Here is a 23,565-nt window from a genome sequence, read left to right as displayed (position 1 = left end):
ACAATTTGACTTTAATTATTTCTCACAGTAAGCAGCAAATTGAATATTCATCAGTTTGGTTACATTTTTGCTGATATCTTTGAAAATATAAAAGAGATTACATGTCATCATTTCAGCCTCACGGGGACGCCTTTAAATGTTTCTATAACCTAATTGTAAAGAAATGGAACAGAACATTTTTTAAAATTTGATTTGTATTGTGATTCTTTTGGATAAGTGGCATAAAACGGGGACAACGTGTGCATTGTACTTCTAGTCATAGTAAAACAGTCTAACCTGCAACATTGTTTTCTCCTGTACGTTAACAGGCACAACGTCAGAGAACAAGATGGCTGCCAGCAACATTTCTGAAGAAGCTCCATCACACAAAAACATGTTTCCAGTTAACCAAGAGAGCCCATCCAACCCTAGCCCCACAAGGCAGTACTGTGGGCTTGCGGATAAAATGCAGAGCCCCCCAGCCCCAACCTTGGCCAGGTCAGAAGAGAATCCTTCTGGATCAGCGGCCGCACAGAGTTCAGCTGAAAGCCAGTTAGATAGTCAGGGACACTCTGCCAGTGAAAGTAATGGTACCATTCCTGTTTCATCCCATCCCAACTTAAGTATCACTGATCCTGCTCTACACAATCCCCCACAGCATAAACCAAACAGTCCACAGCCAAATGTTCCAAGCCTTGCACTTCTTCCTCAGAACTTCCCACCACTGGATGTTGCAGCAGCTCAGAATTCCACTCAGCAAATGCCAGACAACTTAAAACTCGCAGAAAGTGTAAATCAGGAAGGCAAACCCCAGCAAGCCATTCAAAAACGTGAGCAACCTGAGGCGGGCGGCACCTCTCCTGAAAGCCACCCTCAGAGCTCTCCTCAGCCACTGAACCAGAACACACAGCAACACAATTCTCTGCTAACCTCTCATCATGTCCCCCAAAGCATCTCGCCACACTGCACTACACAAAGCAGTCCCATGCATGGGATGCCACACGGTGCTACTCAAGGAGCCCAGCCTGGACCCCCACACCCAGCCCCTCTGACCTCTTTGCCACCCAGCCATCCTGCCCCTCTATTACCCTCTCAGCCCAGTCCAGCTGATCTCGGAGATCAAAGGCCTAGCGAGCCTACGAGGCTGGACACGAGAAGCACTGCCATGTCTCCACAGCACACCAGGATGACATCAAGTGTTTATAAACACCCGGCTTTTAGTCCAAATCGCCATCAAACTCAGTTGGTGGGTAGTAATGTGGGAATACAGGCTCCAAGCGGGCCATCAGATGGGCACAATCCAGCCGTACCTCCTCACTCGCAAGGCCCAGAAAATTCAGCTATGAGTACTTACGGCATGGGGAACCCTCCACTTCCACACTACAACCGGGCTAATATGAATAGGTCCATACCTCCGTCTGCTCACCACCCATATCATAACCAGTCCATTAATGCTCTCCACAATCTTGCTCCCAACACCAACTACCAGCAGCAGCAGGGAGGGTCAACCTACCCCTACCACGTGCCAGGTCAACCGCACCCTCATGGTCATGGCAATGTGTACCCACCTCATCAGTATCAGCAGCAGCAGCGCTACTATGCCCAACCCCATCCCCAAACTCAGGCCCATAACCAAGCCACGGGCAGAGGGGGTTACCCTCCAGAGGAGTGGCATCGGCCTCATTATCAGTCTCACCAGGCAATGCCACACAATGCCTACTTACCTGTAGCCAGTGCCAGAGCTAATGGTCAGCTAAAGGAGAGCAGTGTCTCACCGTCTGAAGGCTCCAGCAGTACAAGTTTGGTTTCCCCAGGCCCAATGCCAGAAACAGGGACTCATCCTGGAGGCACAGAGGAAGGGAAGTGTGAAAACCAGCAAGGTGGTGGAGGCAGCAGCATTAATGGCAGTCCAGCAAAGCGGCCCCACAATGAGGGCTCAGAGCAACCTGAAAGCCCAAAAGAAATCCTGGACCTCGACAGCCATAATGCTGCTGCTCAACGCCGTAGCATGCAGCATCCACATGCGTCTGTGGCGCACATGACGTCCGGTTTTGTGTACGACCCTCGAGCCTTACATCCAGGAATGCAGCAAGGTGTCGTCCATCATATGATGTCCCAGGCCCGTGGAGCTGGAAATGGATCCCCTTACGCTGGCCAACCATACCCTGATCCACGACACTATGCTGCTCAAAGACCCCACTCACACCTGATGGAAGCTCTGCAGCGGCCCCAGCAGCTTCCCTATTCCCCTGGCCAAACACGCATGGTCATGTACAGACACCCCCGACCTGGGGGGCACTTTCAGGGCATGATGATTCAGCAGCGAGGTGTGGGACCAGAACGCTTTATACATCCAGGGTAAATTCTTACAAAGTTTATATTGTCAGTGGGTATTTGACTGTTGTTAATTGTGATGGCTTAAATATGTTCTGTTTATTACCTGATATATTTATGTCAAAACAAAATGTGAAAATGTGCCCTTGAATCTCAGAAACTCTGGTGGGCATTCCTTATCACTACTGTAATTTAGTTTGCTTGTTTTAAAGGTTAACACTATAATAAGAAAATAAAATACCACATCAGTCTCACAGTCTTAACCAAGCAGCATAATGTTGCAGAGTCTTATTGTCCTACCAATGGCACTCGGACTGCAAGAGCTAACAAGTCTATTTATTTACAGACAACAGATGATGGCTGCTCCAAGCGGCCTTGGCAGTAAACAGGGATTGTGATTAAAGTGAGTATAAAGACATTTCATAAATTGTTAAAACTTGTGTTTTACCCTGTTGATTTTTAGGTTTCCAGTCGAAACGGCAAGATGAATACTGCCAGAGAGGCATTGTTAACTGATTGTTGTTGTTCTCCTTTCAGAGATGTTGTCAACGAACATCTGGATAAACCAGTGAGCCAAACCGCTTCTGAGAAGAGGAGACACTTTTTTCGAATATATTTCCTACTGATATTCTGCCACTGTGCAACAGTTTTGTTCAGCAGTGGAATTAAAAATCCAGCCAGGCAGCTGGTACTACAAAGTAGAATTAAAATGTGAAATGTTACTGAGCCTTGGAGAACAATTCTTTCTCGTGTGCCCTCCACCGCAAGAGCTCACGGAGGTCACTGACAGAATAGCTGTGAAACTGTTAGGAATTCACTGACTTGCTCGAGGACACTCCGGTAGCATGATTGCTTCCCAGCGTGAGCATTTGAACTTTAAACCTCCTGCAGAAGGGGCGCCCCTTTTAACCACTATGTCAACCTGTTAAACACAGGAGATATTGCCTTCAAGAACACTGGACAGCACTCTTCGACATGAGCCGTCAGATTGTAAAAGGACGGATTAGTGACCACTGAACATAATGTTCTTATCCTGTCTATTGACTGTAGGGCAGGATACTGCACCTACTGGCAGGACTGTGAAAAAGAGGAGATGGACTGGGGTTGTTTGTTTGTTTGTTTGTTTTCTTTTTGACTACGATTTTCTTCTCCAACCATATCTAAACTCAGGTGTACAAAAGGAGGTACTATGAGACTGTCACCCTAACCTAGTCAACTCAAAAGCCCCTGGTAGTTGCCTTGGTTTGTTTTTATGAATGTATGAGTGAATGTGTAGACAGGAAATGCAGCGCAGCAGCTGCTTGTGAAAGAAGAAACAACACTGATCATCCATCTGAAGCACAAATCATCCCACCCATTTCTTATTCATTTCCACCCAATCTCTAATGTTTTTCTTTCTCTGGAGCACACACACAGTATATGCATCATTCAAAGCTGCCTTCATTTGTTTGAATGTCTTTGAGTAGCAGAGAGGGACCGGCAAGGGTGGTGTCATTGTTATCTATATATGTGTGATTCTCTGTTGTGCACTATGGATTTCTGTCAGTCTGGACATCCTGGAACCAAGTGGCCTTGGATAGTCGTATTTTAGTCGATACTTATTAATGCGTAAATGTATCTAAGAGTGTATACTATATTAATCACCGCCCTTCACTGCACAGACTTATTTCGGACGATATACTCACTGGTGTATATACGTGCGCAGAGCAAATGCATACACAAAAAAATGATTTGGCTATTCGAGTGTCCTCCAACAAGTTTGTTGTTTTAGTTCTTTGTTCCTTTATGGTTCCTTCCCCGTGTCAGTACTAAACATATCCTCAGGGTGTACAGTTTCTTTATACGGGTACTGTTCTGAATTATTTGAAGGAGGAACAGCATAAAGAAAATGAGACTGCAGCTGTGGCAAATCAATCCACCTCATGAAGAAGTTGACTTGTGAGAGTCATTGGCCTTAATAATAATTAACTGCCCCTTTTTTTTCTTTTTTAAATATATTGCTTTCGTCAGAGTTAATTGGATTTTAATAGGATCTAATTTGTTACTCTACATTCCACTTAATTTGATGTCAAATCATTTGTCATCACAATGAATTTTGGTTCTTGGTCTGCGAGCCCCACTGGGGAAGTTTAGCAATGGCGAAAAAAAGAATAATCTACCTCATCTAGCCAGTCTGTGGCATCTACAAAGTCTATCCACTTCTTCTCGTACTCTGCCAGACTCCTGTGGGGTGACGTTCTGTGACCAGCATGAATTGATGTTAGCACCACTTTTAGATCTCATGACTGTAGAACTGAGAATGAAATTGCCTTACAATGCTTTACCATCTTTGGCGGGAAATAAAAAGCTTGTGTGTCGGATCTCTGTGACTAATTATGGTGCTCACTGACGACCTCAAGTAGAGGTGATTACTCGGCTGTCTGCAGGTGCTGAGGCGTCCACTGTTCCATGGTATTGCACCTTCATTCTTATCATCTTTTTTAAAATATTATTAGAGAATGATGGACAATATTTAGTATTTTAAGATGGGACTATGTCTTAACTTCTACAGATCAAACGCCATTCCACCTACAGGTTGTGGGCAGTAGTCCAGTCTAAGGTCTGTAATGGGCTGTATACAGTTTGGCAGCATTAGAATGTCTTAAGTTATAGGACGTTGTAATGAAATATTCGAGAAAAGAAGCTGGGTCGGGGAAAGCTAGACGCTATGAGACAATTTTGTAAATGTATCACAGAAGACCTGTCGTAGATGATTTGCTATTTTGTTAAAATAGGCAGTATTGGTGAGCTCAGTGGGGCCACTAAGGAGGTAGTGTGTTCACTCGTGCTGTCTAATGTATGAAGGGCAGTTTGTTTTATTTTTTAATAAGGTCTGTAAGGTTGTGATATCTTATGATGTACAGGTGTGTGTGTTTGTGTGTACAGATGTTTTTTTCTTTTCTTCTGGTGCATACAATCGGCACCAGATGACTGGAAGTGCGCGTTCATCTTTCACTTTACTCTGCTGTCATCTCTGCACTAGTTGTAACCCAGTTAGGCGTGATTAAATGTGAATCATATTTATTTACTGTTTTAAGAATTTTTGTACATTTTTGGACTTTGTTTTAATATAATTCTGGTGTCTGTCTCTTTTTCTCTCAATGTTTTTGATGTTTTTAAGCAGTCGTCTTTTACCTCAGTAGCCATTGGAGAAGAAAAGTCCTGTGTCTTTCATTTTGAAGTGACGTTTACAAGTTCTTATCTGACTGACATAGATTATTTTGGAAATGGAATGGAGTATTTTCTCTACTGTACATTTCTTAGGAATAAAAAATGTTTCTCAAACATCACTTTGGCCTTTTTTTTTGAGAAATAAACACTGGGTTGTTGTTTTTTTTAATAACTATTGGAGCAACTGAAACGCTAAAAATAATGAAATGAAAAAGGCCACAATGTGACGGCTGATGCATGACAGTGCATTAATGTATTTGGAGGCTTTACACCATCACTTTTGATTAGTGTTTATCCTCGTGATGAACACCCTCCACAGATTGAATGCTGCTTTGTCTGACCCTTCTCCTGTCAGCAGGAGTCACAGATGTGACGTCAGAGGGCTCCTCCTAATAAAAAGTAATATATTCTTTTGTTTAGGCCTAATGAGGCCAAAATTGGCATTAGAAAGAAAATGCAAATGAGGCATGTAATTAAGGCGCTTTAATTGAGCCCAATTACGCACATTGTTGTGCAACTAGCTTTTAAAATAAGGAAATGCAAAACGCAACATGCCAGTAATGCTAAAGAACTACTATATGATCAAAATGTACTAAAACTTGACTTGATGATGAAGCTGTGGAAACAATAACCAAAGTTTGTTTTGTTTTTATACAAAGGAAACAAGGATGGCAAGTTCTGTGTGTATCTCTTGCCCCACCCACTGCTCGTTTTTATTATTAACAAAACCATAAGGTTTTTGTTTTGTTTTGTTTTACAAACAGTGAAATGAATTGTTTTACGGAAAGAATTTTCCGTATTTTTCCTCTTTTTTTGTTTGTTTGCAGGGTAATTATGATGTCACCAGCAAAAATATTTTTTCGTTCTTGTTTGGTTAATCGTTACTTTATGTTTTCTCTTTCTCTCTCTAATATATCTTGACGACTGGTTTCCGCTGTTAGAGTAACCAATCAACTTATCCCAGGGAAAAGCTTTAGCCAATCATTAGGCTTCTAAGCAAAGCGACGGAGTGAGAAAGACAAAACATACAACGGAGGTTATTGCGTCTCGCAGAGTGTTTATTTTCGTGAGTCTGTCGTCTTAAAAGCGCAACGTAAAAGAGAATGCGGACGTTTTTAGCTGACATAGTCGAGCAAGGTTTTCCGATGATCTCTGTTCATAAAGCGACTCTCGCCGGGACTGTTTACGAAGTCGTCTTCACCAGCTAAGCTAATCGCTGTGCACCAACACTCTGAGTAAGTCGGGCTGCTGTTAGCCTAAGGTAACTTAACGATAGCCCCTTTTTGTTTTTCTGTGTTTAGTCTGCTGTGAGAAGTTGTGAATTTGTCTTGTAAAAAGTAATTCTGATTACGATAGAATTTTGTAAGGGAAATAACCGCTGAGGAAGCGGCACCTGGTTGTTTTCTCTGTTTCGCCGGTGTTATAGGTGTGCGTTTTATTTTTACCCCAGAACAACTGTTTTCTGTTCCGCAAAGAGGCTGCCGTGCTTTCTCAGCGCAGTTTGCCTTAACTCGTGACGTTTTCTGTCTTAAACCAGCTCTTCTCTACCTAAAATGGCAGCCCCGCTACAGCGACCCCACGCGGCCGTGCTCTGTTTGTCGATACTCTACTTGACCGGTGGCATGTCCATCCCGGACCCCAAGCAGAGAGAGGCTCTAATAAAGCAGGAGTCCTCCATGCAGACAGGTGGGCAGCAGGTGTTGACTGACGCCGAACAGCGTCTGAATGCTCGCCTGTTAAAAATGAAACAAGACGAGATGGAAAGAGAGGAATTTCCTCCTGCTATGCACTTCTTCAAAGCCAGGGAACTCATCAGGAACAGTCCCATCTTCAAGCTGCTGCAGAAAATGCCTAAAGGTACACAGCTACTGACAGAAACATGGATAGAACCTAATTTTGACACAATAATATTGTATTCCCAAAAGATATTGGAAAATAACAAAATTCTCATTTAGGAAATGTTGCAAAATATTTATGCAGAGTATCACAGTTTTTATTTCATTATAATTTTATTATTCACGATTTCAGGTGGAGCTCTACATCTCCATGACTTCTCCATGGTAGATGTAGAATGGCTGGTGAAGAACGCGAGCTATCGGCCACATTGCTATATTTGCTTTACTAGCCGGTCCGTCAGATTCATCTTCTCGTCTCAGCAACCGAAGCCTCTGCCATATTGCTCTTCTTGGTCCCTGCTGGAAAGCCTCAGGGCCAAGACCGTGAACGCCACAGATCTCGACAACAGGTGATCTTGTCTGTGTTGCAAAAAATAATAATTTAGAAAGAGACAGTAGACACAGAAACACTCTTGCGTAACTTTTATGTAATCGTACCACCGAGTTCTTTAATCTTCTGTGAGGCTTCTTATTGGTATATTTAGTTTTCTCTGCATTTCCATACATTTTCCTGTCAATGCTGAGACCATGTGTGAGAGCACCCCCGTAACACATGGCCTCAAGTGCTCCTCTGATTTTTGACCTCTGGCCTCCTAAAATTAATAGGCAACAGTATCAATTTGTCCTTCTTGTATTTGTATTTTATTGGCACAACTAAGTGGCTTTAAATCTGTGAAATATTACATCCGGATATTATCAGTTAACTGAAACTATTAGGAACAAGGTGAAGTCTCATTAAAGGGAATGAAGTCTGTTATCGTAATCATAAACAGCCCGGCTATTATGAAAGGTAGGACGGTTTAATTTGACAATTTAGTGATTGTTGTTTTTCAAAGAGTTAATAATAATCCTGCATAGTTTTAACTTCAACCTGAGGAAAATGTTAACAATATAATGTTTTGTGTATGTTTGATATATGGAGTATAAGCCAGTTGTTGGTCTTATCACAACCATATCTGCATACTTGGTCTTAGCATCATGGGCAACCTGACGCTCTTCACTGATAAGGATCCAGAGGCAGTGTACCCCACTCAGACTGTGGTGTGGAGTATATTTGAAGAGACCTTCCAGGCAGCGTATGGTCTGGTTACTTATGCTCCTGTGTTCAAAGACTATTTCTACCAGGGCCTCAGCCAGTTCTACATGGACAATGTTATGTATCTTGAACTTCGCGCTATACTTCCAGAGGTATTTTAATACTTACATTCTAGCTATACTCTATATATGCTGATTTCCCTGTGTGTCTGATGTACCCAATGGATTCACACGTGTTAATTTGTTCTTCTTTGTTATATTTAGATATATGATTTGGATGGCCGCACTTATGACAAGGCCTGGACTTTGAAGACCTGCCAGGACATCTCAAGGCAGTTTGTAGCAAAGCATCCTGACTTTGTTGGAGTGAGAATCATCTTTACCGCCAAAAGGTTGCTGCTCTGAGTGCTTTTAAAAATTAGTCAGTACTATTTATTTATAATTCCACACTGCTTCTGACAGATAAAATGCGGATTTAATCACTGATCAATTCTGCCTATAATAATTAGAGGTATTTGTAACTATTGGAGCTATTTTGTTATATTTTGTAACTTATTTAAGTTAGTTAGTTACTGTTCTTACCGTCTTGGAGCAACTGGAATTGATAAAGTATTCTGTTCCTGTGTATTTCAGGACAATAAACACTAACACAATGCTTAAAGTTGTGGAGCAGGCTATGGAGCTGTACAGAGACTTTCCTGATATCATGGCTGGTTTTGATCTGGTAAGAGACACTTTTACAGTTTGAAATCATTGAAAACAAAACATGCTGGAAGATCCCAAATGGACTGAAATGGTGTCATGGCTTCTATATTTGTTGAAAACAAGAACACACAAAAACTTGTGTTTGCGTTACAGGTGGGTTGGGAGGATGGCGGGAGACCCCTGTGGTATTACAGAGATGCCTTGTCGCTCCCTGTAGAGAGAGGGGTCCCACTTCCTTTCTTTTTCCATGCTGGAGAGACAAGTGAGAATTCATCATGGTTCCAGTGTACCAGTATAACAATCATAAGTTTGTTTTTAACCCCCATATGTAAAACTGCACAAATGTGAAGTTTACTATATGTTTAATCCAGAGAGTGCAAAAAAGTATTTGTAAGTCATTCATTTTCTTTGTCTTTACTGTGTGCAGATTCTCAGGGTACGGAAGTAGATCAGAACATATTGGATGCTCTTCTCTTTAATACGTCACGCATTGGACATGGATTTGCACTAACGCGCCATCCAGTCGCCAAAGAGTGGTCTAGAAAATATGGGGTTGCTGTGGAGGTGTGCCCCATCTCCAACCAGGTACACTGCTATCTGCCACTATACTGTACATGGATGGTAATGTTTTCCTGTTTGTAGTGCGAGTGGGCTAAAACCCTTTGTCTCATCTTCTCCTTCCACATACCCTTGCCCAGGTGTTGAAGTTGGTCAAAGACTTGCGAAACCATCCAGCTGCTGCACTAATGTCTGAAAACCACCCGGTTGTCATCAGCTCTGATGACCCCGCCATATTTGGTGCATTTGGCCTCTCTTATGACTTCTATGAAGCTTTCGTTGGTTTGGGGGGCATGCGTTCCCATGTAGGCTCCCTTAAACAGCTGGCCATAAACTCTATCAGGTGAAGCTCCACTAAGATGTGACTTGTAGTTGCATTGTATGTGCCAGCATGCTTTTGGGTGACTGATGTTCCCGTGTCTGTGTTTCAGGTATAGTTCTTTGACTCCCGAGCAAAAGGAGAAAGCACTGTCTCTGTGGCAGAGAAGATGGGATAAGTTTGTCTCTGAAAATGCCTTTTAGTAGTAAACTTGCATTTGAAAACAACAAACAATGATACAAGCAGTCCTTTCTGCTGTGAAAGGGGCCTTTTGTAGGACAGTCGAAGCTGAATCATGAGTGTAAATGTCAAAAACTGCTGAAACAGCCACTGAGCAGGTTTGTGGTCGGCGCAAATAGTGTTGTTCCCCACAATGTTTTGTAATGAATGAAATAATTATGTGTCATAACATGTCGGCTACTGTGGAAAAAAAAAAGCCTTTAAAAAAGGTAGAACAGACTCACAATGCCATGTTAAATGCAGTAACAGTGTCACACAGCTTTAAGTGATTGAGCTGTTAACTGCTGTTTTATTATTCTCTCTGTGGTTCTCTCGCATGTTGCATAAGCGTGACAGGTAGCTTTTTTTGTTTTAAATCATGACCTATGGAACATTTTCCTTTAAAGACAGCATTTTTTAAAAAACATCTGTAAGACTTTTTACTTGAATGTAATTTTAACACTTATGCCTTCAACTGACTAGTAATTAATATTTGCTTATGCAGGAAAAACTGCGCGAAAGACTTGAAACATAAAAAGTAATCATCTTTCAGAGGCTACTTTTTAAAGCAGTATCTGAAATTTAATTAATAGTTTTCAAATCATGCAAACATGAATGTTCTGAACTACATTTCACATAAAAGCAGCTGTTTATTCACTGTGATATTCCGTTTATTCATTGTTCTTTTTATGTAACACCATCACTGGTATCAGAGCAGTGCATCACCCCTCATCTGCTGCAGGTGTTGAACTTGGAGAAGAAGCTGTCATCAATACATCCTCTTTTAATGTCTGGTTTCCTTAAAAATGAAGCGTTGTTAAAAACAGCGAGACATTGTACACTGTGTTAAATTTAATAAAAACAATTTTGCTCAAAAGTTACTAACTGTTGTTTGTGTGTTTCGGCCAGTTGGGCGTTGGCGCTGTCCAGGTCTCGCCTCAGCTGCCTGTTCATTCGTGCCTGCTGCCTCTCAATAAGCAGAGTGGTACGAGCTGAGTTCAGGCGCACGCGATCGTGCCACTCGTCTTCTTGTTTCTTCTCCAGTTCTTTTCTCTTTACATGCACAGACAACACACGCATTAGGAAAAAAAAATGCTTAATATGGGCTACCTTTTAAATAATCCACACTGTTTTGAGTGCAAACGTATTTTTTTTTACCCTCTTCTCCTCCATTTGATATTTCTGGATTTGAATGATCTGCTGCAGGCTCTCAGGAGCTGTTCTCCTGTCACTGCTGGGACTCAGGCCGGGCACGGCCACCGTACTCGGGGTACCTTGAAACTGGCTTTGCCTGCCATTGATTTCTTTGTCTTGACGGCGCTTTTCTTCAGCCTTTGCCCATGGAGACACATGAGTAACAAGGTGGAAATAAAAAATGTTTATTGAAGCCTATAGCAGCGTTTAATGCAGTTAAATTCCTCTGACTCACCATAGACCGATTGAAGTCTTTAGTGGCGATGGCAGCTGCCTTTCTCCTTTCTATCTCAAGGCTCTGAAGTTGCACAGCTCTGTTGTCCATTTCTACTCTGCTTTGGTCATAACACTGCTCTAAAAATTTCAGTAGAGACTATGACGTGAGCTTGACTTTTGTGTTTGAACTGAGCATGTGTATCAAGCATGGTTTTAAGGCAAAACCCACCTTCCAGCTCTTGTTGATGCCTTTCCGCTGCCTGCTCAGTCTGCTGCTGGGTGAGCCACTCTCTGAGCTGTTCCCTCTGGTTCTGCTGCCTGATCTTACTTTCCGGGTCTTCACCCACCAGGCCAGGAGGCATCATCTGTGCATCACTCTGCTCTACTTTTTTAATACGGCTGGGATCATTCAAATCATACTCTCGCCGATCTTCAGGGTGCTGGTATTGCTGCCTGTAGGCGACAACGGCTTTTTCCAGTGCACGCTTCTCCTTCATTTGGCGGCTGTCGACAATGCAAGCTACTTTGCCATAACGGAGCATATCAGCATCTGCATGACGATCACATGACACACATATATCACAGTTCACTTTAATGAAGGATTGAATGACATCACATCAGGAAACAAATTTGAAGTAACTCACCATAAGCGTTTTGTTCCTTTTTTGCAGCTTCTACTTGTTCCCTTTTCTCTTTCACCTGCTCATCTAGGGCTTCCTTGTCAACCTGTAGAACAGTCATTTAGAGACAAACACAATGCGTTAAGCTCCTCTGCCGCAGACTTTCCACTTCTGTTTAATTCAGACCCACAGCAGAGCCTCAAACACGTACCCCAATCGTCCTCAGCTTGTCATTAAAAATCCTTTCTTTTCTTTCAGTCTCTATGTTGCGACGCTTCTCCAGACTGGCTCTGGCGAGGCGCTCTGAAAGTAGTTCCGTTTTAAGCATTTTGGCTCACAGCGGTGGCTACAATTTAGCTGAGGATTTGCTCCCATCGGAAACTTAGATTTCAAACACACTGGTTGCTAAGACACCAGAGTGTTCGCGAGCCGTCGTAAGACCTCGGCTTTTTCCGGAGCACTCACCCCAGATGCCTCGGATCGAAACATTTCAGTTAATGAAAGCAGACCGACTCACATTTGCTCGTCATGTTTTTGAGATGAACATCACCAAACTACCCAATCGATCCTTTTTCCTTCTCCCATAATGTTAGTTTTGATATTTCTATTCCGCGTTAAAGCACATTCCTGCCACTTAAGCTCTAAAGAAAAGATGTTTGAGGGACACGCAACAGTATTTTCCCATCACGCTCAGATTAAAAGTTCCCTGATGTCGGTTTCCCATCACTTTTGTATCTTGATGACATATTCCCCCATGCTCATCGATGACATCTCCGTGATTTGGTTGAGATGAGAAATGTAAACGTGCATCTCCACTGACATTCTGGTACTCATGAGCTGAAATGCTTCCAGCATGTTATACACAAGCTCAGCATAATTCTCTGCTCTCTGATTGGCAATAAAGTTCTGGACACCCTGCACAAATGCTTCCCAGTACTGCTGATTCAGTTGACTTCACTTTCCTTTTGGACATGTCATGAAGCACGAGTTCACGGATAAAAGTAACAGGTGATATTAGCTAGTCTGTCTGCATTTGGTTACAATGTAGCTTCTGACCTAATTTGCAGACTTTATGAGACCTTATCAACGTTACACATGTAGCAGGATGGTTTAAGCGAGGCTCTATCACCTCCCTCCCTATGCTCATTGACGGCATCTGTTGTCGCTCGCTATTTGGTGGCTGCATTTTAACTATGGGGCGCCGTTTGTAAAATGAAACATGCTGAAATTAACGGCAACATTTTTCCACATTTAGCTCAAAACCTTACAAAAACATGTTTTTTCGAGTCATTTTTTTACAACATTTAGTAAAATATTTGTAAGTTTTCATATTTAAAACACAATTTTAAATGTTAAATATTAAATGTTAAATCTAAATGTTAAATGTTAAACCTAAATGTTAAATCTAAATATTATATTTAAATCTAAATGTTAAATCTCATTGTTACAGGAAACTAACTATATACTATACGGATCAACGGAAATACCAAAATAAAAGCTTTACAAAAACCTCCGGTGCAAAAGTGTGCCGGTAGGTAGTGGTCAGATTGGCTGTGGCTGTGTCCCAATTAAGAGACCGCACGCTTGAAGTACGCGCACTACGCGTACTACGTACGGTGCGTACGACAAGTGCGGAAGTGAGAGGATTGTGAAATGGGACGGTCTACCCTTCGTCGCGCTGTTCAGGTTGCCTAGCAACCATGATACTAACCACGAGAAAAGAAAAATTTTTTTGTTAGTTCATTTTTGTCATGACATCACTTTGATTAGTTGAGTATCTGAGGCTGAGACCACAGGACTATAACAACATGATTGTTGGGCTTCATTTCTGTACTGAACAGTCATTTCAAGATTAGTTATTAAATAACAATTAGCTAATGTTGTTCATGAGACTAAAATCATCTCACTGTTGTAATATAAATATAATATGGCCAATATTATATGTATTGTCAGATTATTATGATATATATATATATATCATACAGGATATATATATATATTACAGGATATATTACAGCAGTGAGCTTGAACTCTGGGTCAAAGATTCAAGTTGCAGTTATTTATATTTCCTATCACCTAAAATCTTCACTCAAAGACAAGCATCTTTGACAGTGTATATACAGATGTATTATACATAAGAGACAAATATTGTTTGTTTAATATGTTTAATATGCCGCAGCCGTGACTCAATGACAATAAAGATTCTGATTCTGATAAATTATAAATGTTGCCATGGTAATACATGTTGAACTATACTGGAAACTCAAGTCCTTCAAACTTGTACCACAAAGAACAAATGTGCTATTAAACTAAAAACATCAAGAAGAATTGGTCTCCACAGTGGTCTCCATTGTAGCTAAACATTTAATAAGTAAAGCAACATTTTGAAACCCCAATTTCCAAGCATGAGTTTTACTTTTACATGTACTGTGACAGAATATGTAAAGATGGATTTGTTGTACAGTGTGTTGCAGACAAATGCGGTGCAATTCATGCCACTTCTAGTAAGGGCATATATAACTGGAAACATCCTGCTAGGATTTTACGACTGTGTCCCTTTGTTTCGAATTTTGAAAAAGTCTCAAAGTTTGATGTTGTATTATAAAATGAAAATCTTTGGTAAAAAAAAAATCACATTTCCTTTTTAGTTTTTTTTTTTTTATAAGAACTTTGACATTGAAAATATTTTAAAGAAAATGAAATAATGTCCACAAGAGAGCATCCTGGAGTAATTTATCCACTGCTCTATGAGCGGAGTTCAAACACACTTTAAAACGGCTTGGCTATGTGTTGACTTTGCCATCTTTGACCTGTACATTCCCGCATTAGAAGTTTCTGGTTTGTAACTTCCAGGCATCTCTTTGTCTTTCTGTTCTTCAGTTCTTTGCCCTTGGAAAGAAAACACAAAGAGTTATAAATTCAGCCAGTTTGTTGATTTTATTGAATTTTTTATTCATTTATTTTTTTGCCTGCCCTGTCAAGATCTGTAACAATCAGAATTATTGTCTGAAGGACAAGAAAAATGCCCAACAGATTTATTTTCCCAAGCTGATCATTATGACTTTTGCTCTACTGTACCACTTGATTGTCATAGTTTATTCAATCTTTATTATTCATTTATTTTTTTTACTTTTAACTCATTACAATCAGAGCGGATAGGACCGGGGGATGGAAAAGAGAAAGAAGAAGAAAAGTCGGGAAGACAATTAATAAAAGGAGAGAGAAAGACAAATAGAGGAGAAGAGAGAGAGAGAGGAAAAAGACACTAAAAACTAGTTAGATAACCTAGTAAGAATAAGAAAAAACAAAAAAAACACAGTAGGGAAATCACGGCAACAACCAACATAAGCATGAGTAACAGTAAATAATAAGTACTGAATGTTACCGAGCAGCATACAAGACTGATAATGCATGATATGTTTAGGGGCAGCAGCCAACCAAGATAGTATGTGTCTGTGAGTACCTGTTTGTACACAGGCAGGTACTCAGGTGTGAGCACCTGTGTTTGTAAGCCCGCTTGTATTCCTATTCCATGGTTCTCAATGTAACTTACAGTTTGTTTACTTAGGAGACAAACAGTGTTCATTCAACCTCTTCTGAGAAATAGTAAACCATAACTGTGCTCCACATATCCCGACTTTAAAAAAACATGGGTTAAAAAAACTTAATTATGTGGTACCTGAGTGAAGTCCCAGTATATCCCCATTCCTTTCTGCACAGCCTCCTTACAGTTGTACAGGCCAGGCTCAGTTTCTTCTGTGCCTATGTCAGCTAAACAACGGTTGTCATTATACTTATGTGCCTTGATGCCACCAATGTAGAGCTCACCCGTTCCACGATAATATGCCAACTTAAAAGATAAAAGAGACAAAGGTCAAAATGATATCAAGATGTAAAAAAGTCAAACAAATGACACAGACAACAGGGTTTCAGACCACAGGAGATGATCATAAGCATGTGTACCTTATGTATGTATGTGTTTTAATATACATAATAAATATACGTAATCTGAATTTGGCTCCGCCCTCCTTGAGGAATATTTCCCTATTCAACTTTGGACTGCTTCCAGCAGGACTGCAAAATTAAACATCACTCTCTGGAAGTCCCATTCATTTGTTTTACATTTGTACCTTTGTGATGGTTCTTGAGCTCAACCAGTGCGTAGCAAAGAAGGAACTTCAGTTTAAGCAACTTTGTGTTTCTGTGGACAAGAAATTATCTTAATGCCACTGCACATACACAAATGCATGTGCTTGGAATGGGACATCCTGTGTGTGATTTAAAAATACCAGCCGCACTGGAAGCAGTCTCAGGTTGAAGAAAGGTTTAAAAATGGTTGACTTTTGTTGGTGTTTTTTGTTTGTTTGTTTGTTTTTATCTTAACTTTACGAATGCACCTCTCTTACTCATGATTCTGGACAAACATGTCGCTACTTCACTTACTTGAGAAACATAATAGTGGCAGTTGTAGGCAATCGGTGTGTGACCTGGTACTGGACCTTGGTCTAGGCACATGTCAGCATCAAGGTTCTTCATCTGTCATCAGGAGAACATTATACATATTACAAATGGATACAGGCAATACATGAGAAAACACAGATTCCCACAAATCCCGCAGGACTCGACTGTGCCAAACATACTAAGCAACAGAGAAGAGTCAACTTACTCCTCCGTATGCGAGGAGGTCGTCCCAGGGATCCAGCTTAGGATACACATTATCCAGGTACCATTTGAAAGGTTTACAGTTCAGCCTTTCTCTGAGTTTCTTCCTCTCTGAAATGTCGCCTGTGTCAATTCCATGATTCTGCAGGAACAAAGAAAAAGATGTGAATCGATTCATAGATTGTGACTGAGGAAGAATCTGAAGAAAGATTTTTGTTAAATGTTGATGTTAAAAACACAAAGAGCTCTCAAAGCTTCATGACTCTGTGAACAGGAGAATGAAATATCCTTTAGAGAAAACATAATTTGCTGTTTGTGTCAGTGCCTCAAAACACCTCAAATGGGATGTTCCAAGCCAAGTTAACGTTGTGCTTGTATTCATCCATCCAGATCTCTGCAACTCTGAGGGCATTTCTCTTCATGGCAGGACCCAGGTCAGGCATGTAGGGCTTGTGGGCCCTCTCAATGTGGGCGATCTTGGAACATGGAACAACTTCAACACTGCCTCCACATGTCCATACCTACATGAAAAAAAAAAAGCACAATAAAACTCAGTCACTATTCTTTCCATGGCTAAGATATGACTTTAGACCTCATCTCCTTGTTTGTATTACATAATGCAATTCATTTACTTGCTACCTGCACCTTCAGTTTCTATGGTATGTTTATAGCCATTTTAAATGATCTGCAGATTAGGACACCTGTGGTGATTATAACAAAATCCAGAAGATCCATCTGCACAAATATTCTATATAATCTGATGGCAAAGACACTTATGTTTGCTTTACTATGGAAGAGAATTTTATGACTCTGTGATCTTTACTCACACGAATTCCCAGCTCAACATTTTCTCCACCATACACTTTCATTCCTTCATCAAGGACTCCAATTTCCCCCAGAAACTTTCTATCAGCAACCATGATCCCCATGACAGATGGACTCCTAAAGTCAAAGAAGAGATCTCTATTTTAACTATTGTACATTGATATTAGATCATAATGATAGAGTTAATATGGCTGTTATATTGTTAAACATTGATTTCACTTGAACTTACTTGCCAGGCAGTGAACCGTCATTAAGTTTGTAATACTCGGGTGTAAAACTCTCATACATGCACCACAGAGCCCAGTCGAAGGCGTGTGCACTGGGATGATATATAGAAACCTTGAGATCATCAAAGTTGACTCTATCAAACACCGGGGAAACCACCACAGTTCTGTCAGCTTTAATCTGTGTCAGCAGAGGTTCAGCCCTGTATGAAGGAGGGGAAAAAAGAAAAGGTGGAAAAGTTAGTCAACTAATGTGTACATTTCATTAACTGCTGACATGTCTGGGTCAACACTCTTCAATCACACTATGCAGCATGACTATGGCAGCTGGAATTATGAGGTCACACCCCTTTTGTGTCAGGGTCTGGCTGGCAGACCGTGGGGATGTGGGGAAAGGAGGACCCAGGCGCGGAGCTCTGAATAAAGACAGTGCGTTTATTTACAGTGAAGGTAAATATTGATGCACAATTGATCCCCGTGCTCCCCAAGACTCCTGTGCGTGTCTTCTAGTGGCATCCGTGTTCGTGCTCCCCGCTTTCGTGACTCTGCACACCCTGTGCGTGCTGTCCTTCCTCTCCACGTTCCTCCTGTAGGAAAACAATAGAGGCAGCCGTTAATCACTGACCCCCGCGGGCACACACGATCTGCACTTCCTAAACGCACACTGACTTGGGAGTCTAACGCAATGATCCCACGTCGGTGGAAGCTCCAAGACTCTCCCAAGTAGCTCCCCCGACGAAGCCTGATCAGCAGCAGGTGTGTGGCTTTGGGTGTGGCCAGTCCGCCAGCAGGGCCACACCCACCAGGCCTGAAGGCGCCCGCAAACCGGCGCTCGCAGAAACACATATACACACACACATCCGCAAACAGGGAGAAGAGGGACAGCAACAACAAATATACATACAATAATAATATAATTTATCACTGCTCAGGGGAGCGACCCAGGACCCTGACATTTTGAGTGCAATGGAAGCACACACCCAGGTGTTGAATCTAATGTTGAATGCACTTGATGTCTTTTATAATTTAAATGCTACACCTACCTGTTCACCTTTTAACGCACGGAAATGCTTGAAACAGTCTGTAAGTTTGTTGTTTTAGAAATAAGTCTGTGACATAAAAGATTGTCTAAGGAGCATCTTCATTATTACCACCAATACAGTGCAACAAGTCTTTTATTGTCCCAGTAAAGCTGCTCTGTGACTTGTAGATCAGGGAGTAGTTGAAATCACCAGTTTTAGATCACCAGACATGTAAAGTGTTTGTATGTGAGAAAGAAAAACGTATTACTCTCAGCAAATCTGTCGTGAAACTTTGACACATCTATGGCCTCAAATCACTGATGGCAATTTATATTTGGTAAACTTGTAGCTAATCTCATGAAGACAGCATTGATATGTTCTTTAACACAATGTGGTAATATAATGATAAAAGAAAACAGAAAATATAAGACTTAAACCAACAATTGAATATATGTATTTCTGCCATGTTCCTACCACATCTCATGGACTTCAATGTGTGCGTCCAGGATGGCCACCACGTCAGCAGTAGCAGCCCTCCACCCGGATGCTCTGGCATGAGCGAGACCTCTCTGCTCACTGTGCCTCACTCTCACAATACGGAGATTAGGGTTCTCCTGCTCAAGCGACTTCACATAAACGTCAAGGTCACCCTTCAGATTGTCTGAATGGAAAAAGATAGTTATGTTTTTTTCTGAAGGAAGTGTGGCTAAGGAAGTGATACCAGCAGATTCAAACCATCCAAAGAAGAAAACTAGTCCCAAACATGTGTGACGTGATAGTCTTCACTCAGCTTTTGATGATATATTTGAATTATAACCAATCGTTTGTATCCAATTTACCATTAGAACTATGGTCATCCACCATTATTATCTCCTTCAGCAGGTTTTTAGGAGTGCGGTCGATGATGCTGCGCAGGGCTCTTTTGATAACAGACAGGGCTTCATCCAGGTAGATGAGCACCACACTGAGACTTGGCAGGTCCTTGGGGTAACTCTTTTTCAAACACCTATTTATTAAAAAGATCAGAAATTTGAAATATTTTAGCAAGAAATGAACTGGATAGAGTAATTTTTTTTTTCTTTGAATGTACAGGAGAGAGAATGAAAGATTAAAATCATGAAAAGTTGTAAAAGTTGTACCGAGGATCTCTGGTATCTGGAAGAGGTCGATCCAGAGGGAGGCGATCGCTCAGAAAAACATTGTACCCATACTTCTCATACAGGCCCTGAGCCTCTCTTTGGTCATCCTCAGAGAGATTTGCCCCCCACTCCTTGAACAAGACCGAGTTAGGGAACAGTTTTTCAGACTTTTTCATTTGATCTGCTTCATTTTGGGGTTGGATATTTGCATCATCTTTCTTCTTCTCTGCTTGCTTTTGAACTGCTGGCTGTTGGACTTCTGCTGATTTTCTTTGTTTTTCTCTGTCCTCTTCCAATATTTTCTGCATGATATCCTGCTTTTTCTCAAAAATTCTGAGTACTTTGTCTTTAATTGAACAGGGACATAAACTTGTGTTATCATTTTATCTCATTTGTCATCAATAAACTGCAAAAGACCTATTTATTTCTTTTTATAACCATACTAAGGGTGCTTTCATTAATGTCTTTCCCCCTACTTTTTACTAATAAATCATTGCCGGGCATTGACTTAATGTCATATCTTCAATACATGTGCATGTAAAACTGCCTCTGAATTTAATTGATATTTCGCTTAATTTTATTACCATATTTAACTTCCTTTCTCATATAAAACCCATGTGTAGCATTTAATCTTAATAATAATAATAATCATCTAAAAGAGAAACTTTAATCTGACTAAACTCACTTAGATCGCTGATTCTTTCCTCCAGGTTGGACGAGGTCTTCATACGCGGTGTGTCCATCTCTTTTTTTAGTGTCCACGCTATGTTGGTGTCCATTCTTCAGAAAGATGCCGAAGTGCAGCATGACCCCCACAGCTCCCACTAACAACAACAGCCGTTTTATCCACGTTCCCCTCATTCTGATAACACACCGGCCTCCCAGCCAGACAATCCAACGTGAGAGGACACAAAGAAGCACACACACACAGTAAGCTCATCTACTGACTGGACGAGATCAAATAGCTGATAACTCCTGATGTGAATGCCATTAAATCGTTAGTTGAGCAGACACGTGAACATCGCTACCCGCCCATCGCGGCAGGTACGCCCTGCAGCAAGCAGCGTCAGCGTCATGGGCAGGCCCTGTGTGTCCAGACCCGCCCGAAAAAGTGACTGTGCCTCGTGAATGTAACAGACAATAAAAGATATATTGTATATTTAAGAATTCTTTGTAATTGTCCAAGAATGGTGTGTTAATAAACATGGTCCAGCCAAACAAATTAAAAACAACTGTCATCTCCTCATTGAATAGCTAACCAGTCAATTAGCTTGTAGTCCAAGCTGGGCAGAAATCTCAGACTTGATAAGTATCCCTCATGCTTCTCTGGGACTAAAAAGAGGTCTGCAGAAAAGTCTGCAAAGACCAAAACACCACCATATTACCAGATGACGAGGGGAGGTGCACAACAGACTATCACACAAAAATGACTACATTCCTCAGTGGGTAAAGGATAAATCTAATGACAAAAATCAACTACTTCATCTCATTAATATCACGAGTCCATAAGTAAACCGTGTCTTTTCTTTTTTATTCATATTTCTAAGTATGTGTGAACCCTGAACCCTGAATATTTCTAAGTACTGATTGTAAGATGTGACTGGATTAAAGAAAAAAATTATGGTGAAATGATGACTGAGAGGCTGTACATTTCTGCATTTATCATACTGATAACATAAATGTATGTCTAAGTTTTACATATAAGGACATATTAATGTCGCTGTTGTTTACCAGGAGAGACTCATATGCAAACTGATGACCTCGGACTTCTTTTCTTTATTTGAGTCACAGATGATGAAGGTCGGTTCTCTGAAAACCTTTTACTGTATTTTAATCTATCGACCTGCTGGACCTGCTGGGGTCTTTCTAACTGAATTTAACGACCTTCTGACATCGATCATTAAACTGGAGAAGGTTGTAATATTGGGAGACTTAAACCTTCATATTGATGACGCTTCCTGTAACACTGCTGCTGAGCTCATCACTATCACTCTTTTAACTTTAAGCAGCATGTTTCTGGCCCCACACATACAAAGGGCCACACACTGGATCTTGTTTTCTCCCTGGGTTTAAATATACATGATGTATGTGTGGAAGATGTCCATATGAGTGACCATAGTTGTATATTCTTTAATTTGTCATTTTACGTGGATCCTTCACCTCCTAAATTGATGATCCAAAGGCGGATTATAAACCAGGATGCTGCTTGAAGGTTCTCTGCCATGTTTGACCCTCACATGGCTCAAAATGATATGGATTCACTTATTTTGTCTTTTAACAATCAATGTAAATCTATTTTAGATACGGTGGCACCTCTGAAACTAAATGTTGTCCATTCTTCAAATTTCTGTCCTTGGATAAATGAAAATATTTGAAAATTTTAGGAGATATTGTTGCAAATTAGAACGTTTATGGAAGGCTTCCAAGCTTGAGGTCCATAGGGTACATCTCAAGGAATCAATTTCCTCACTTAACGATATGATAAAAAATGCCAGAACTGAATATTTTGCTAATCTAATAGCTTCAAAAAAGAAAAATCCCAGAGTATTGTTTGATACAATTAAAAACATTGTCTCTCCTGATATTCCTCATGTACCAGTCTATACTAAATCTGATTGTAATGACTTTTTAAACTATTTTGTTAATAAGGTCGCTGCCGTCAGGTCTAATATTTCTCCATCATCCTCGATCGGGGCGATCGTGGCTCAAGAGTTGGGAGTTCGCCTTGTAATAGGAAGGTTGCCGGTTCGAGCTCGGACAGTCTCGGTTGTTGTGTCCACTTCACCTACCGCCTACTGGTGTTGGCCAGAAGGGCCGATGGCGCGATATGGCAGCCTCGCTTCTGTCAGTCTGCCCCAGGGCAGCTGTGGCTACAACTGTAGCTGCCTCCATGTGTGTGTGAATGGGTGGATGAAAGCGCTTTGGGGTCCCTAGGGGGGACTAGTAAAAGCGCTATACAAATACAGGCCATTTACCATCCTCTCAGTATCACGCTGACACGTTGCTTACCTCTGATACCTGGTCCTCTTTTACTCCTGTTACCTTACAGGACATCAGTGCTCTGCTTGGTCGAATGAAACTGACTTCAAGCCACCTTGATGTACTTCCTCCATCCTTTTTCATTAGTGTGTTTGACTCTATTGGCCCCTGTATTCTGGAAATAATTACTACTTCTCTTTATACTGGCTCAGTTCCCAGCTATTTTAAACAAGCTATTGTTGAACCAATATTAAAGAAACCAAATGTGGACCCATCTCTTCCAAGCAGTTACAGGCCAATATCAAAATTACCATTGGTGTCAAAGATCTTGGAAAAAACAGTTGCAGAACAACTTAACAACTTTTTGAAGAAGAACAATGTTCTGGACATTTTCCAGTCTGGTTTCCGCAAATTGCACTCCACTGAAACC

At 41.1% G+C, this 23,565-nt stretch overlaps 3 protein-coding genes and 1 pseudogene across 5 annotated transcripts in view; 2 read left to right on the top strand and 2 right to left on the bottom strand.

Moving 5' to 3' along the window:
• cecr2 (CECR2 histone acetyl-lysine reader) overlaps positions 1–5,959 on the top strand; it is a 32,461-nt gene extending 26,502 nt beyond the window's left edge. Inside the window, exons 17-19 of the mRNA XM_084932776.1 lie at positions 309–2,337; positions 2,660–2,716; positions 2,851–5,959. Of these exons, the coding sequence (XP_084788902.1) occupies positions 309–2,337; positions 2,660–2,711 (2,081 nt within the window). The 3' untranslated portion in view covers positions 2,712–2,716; positions 2,851–5,959. The remainder of the gene's footprint in view (positions 1–308; positions 2,338–2,659; positions 2,717–2,850) is intronic.
• Positions 5,960–6,502: 543 nt separating this feature from the next.
• Positions 6,503–11,135, top strand: ada2a (adenosine deaminase 2a). Of its 2 annotated transcripts, none has more exons than XM_084932773.1 (10): positions 6,503–6,784; positions 7,061–7,380; positions 7,552–7,768; positions 8,393–8,606; positions 8,718–8,845; positions 9,087–9,177; positions 9,312–9,420; positions 9,586–9,743; positions 9,857–10,059; positions 10,148–11,135. In XM_084932773.1, the coding sequence occupies exons 2-10, from the start codon at positions 7,077–7,079 to the stop codon at positions 10,236–10,238; spliced, it is 1,515 nt and encodes a 504-aa protein (XP_084788899.1). In that variant the 5' UTR covers positions 6,503–6,784; positions 7,061–7,076; the 3' UTR covers positions 10,239–11,135. The 2 variants fall into 2 exon arrangements, with proteins under 2 accessions (XP_084788899.1, XP_084788898.1); XM_084932772.1 differs by having other exon boundaries at positions 6,504–6,758.
• ribc2 (RIB43A domain with coiled-coils 2) lies at positions 10,939–12,694 on the bottom strand. Its single transcript, XM_084932774.1, has 7 exons — positions 12,496–12,694; positions 12,309–12,390; positions 11,894–12,214; positions 11,684–11,802; positions 11,413–11,586; positions 11,141–11,307; positions 10,939–11,053 (listed from the first exon to the last, which is right to left on the bottom strand). Exons 1-7 carry the CDS (start codon positions 12,610–12,612, stop codon positions 10,984–10,986), a joined length of 1,050 nt encoding a protein of 349 aa, XP_084788900.1. The 5' UTR covers positions 12,613–12,694; the 3' UTR covers positions 10,939–10,983.
• Positions 12,695–14,453: 1,759 nt separating this feature from the next.
• On the bottom strand, positions 14,454–21,101 carry LOC146382270 (putative polypeptide N-acetylgalactosaminyltransferase 8; annotated as a pseudogene). The gene is made up of 11 exons (XR_014800604.1): positions 20,842–21,101; positions 20,157–20,502; positions 19,857–20,023; positions 19,492–19,678; positions 18,001–18,198; positions 17,774–17,888; positions 17,282–17,467; positions 16,951–17,088; positions 16,728–16,820; positions 15,964–16,134; positions 14,454–15,173 (listed from the first exon to the last, which is right to left on the bottom strand). The product of XR_014800604.1 is annotated as a putative polypeptide N-acetylgalactosaminyltransferase 8 (transcript).
• Positions 21,102–23,565: the final 2,464 nt, after the last annotated feature.

This window comes from Perissodus microlepis, chromosome 7 (assembly GCF_051167445.1).
Source record: "Perissodus microlepis isolate ML-2025 ecotype Zambia chromosome 7, ASM5116744v1, whole genome shotgun sequence".
Lineage (NCBI taxonomy): Eukaryota > Metazoa > Chordata > Actinopteri > Cichliformes > Cichlidae > Perissodus > Perissodus microlepis.
This window is presented reverse-complemented; position numbering and strand designations above follow the sequence as displayed.

Coding starts and splice junctions, on each gene's coding strand:
- ribc2 (XM_084932774.1), bottom strand. CDS start 12,612: ATGCTTAAAACGGAACTACTTTCAGAGCGCCTCGCCAGAGCCAGTCTG. Junction 12,391..12,495: donor ACAAGCTGAGGACGATTGGG/GTACGTGTTTGA, acceptor ACTGTTCTACAG/GTTGACAAGGAAGCCCTAGA. Junction 12,215..12,308: donor AAAGGAACAAAACGCTTATG/GTGAGTTACTTC, acceptor ATCGTCATGCAG/ATGCTGATATGCTCCGTTAT.
- ada2a (XM_084932773.1), top strand. CDS start 7,077: ATGGCAGCCCCGCTACAGCGACCCCACGCGGCCGTGCTCTGTTTGTCG. Junction 8,607..8,717: donor TTCGCGCTATACTTCCAGAG/GTATTTTAATAC, acceptor TGTTATATTTAG/ATATATGATTTGGATGGCCG. Junction 9,178..9,311: donor TCATGGCTGGTTTTGATCTG/GTAAGAGACACT, acceptor TTTGCGTTACAG/GTGGGTTGGGAGGATGGCGG.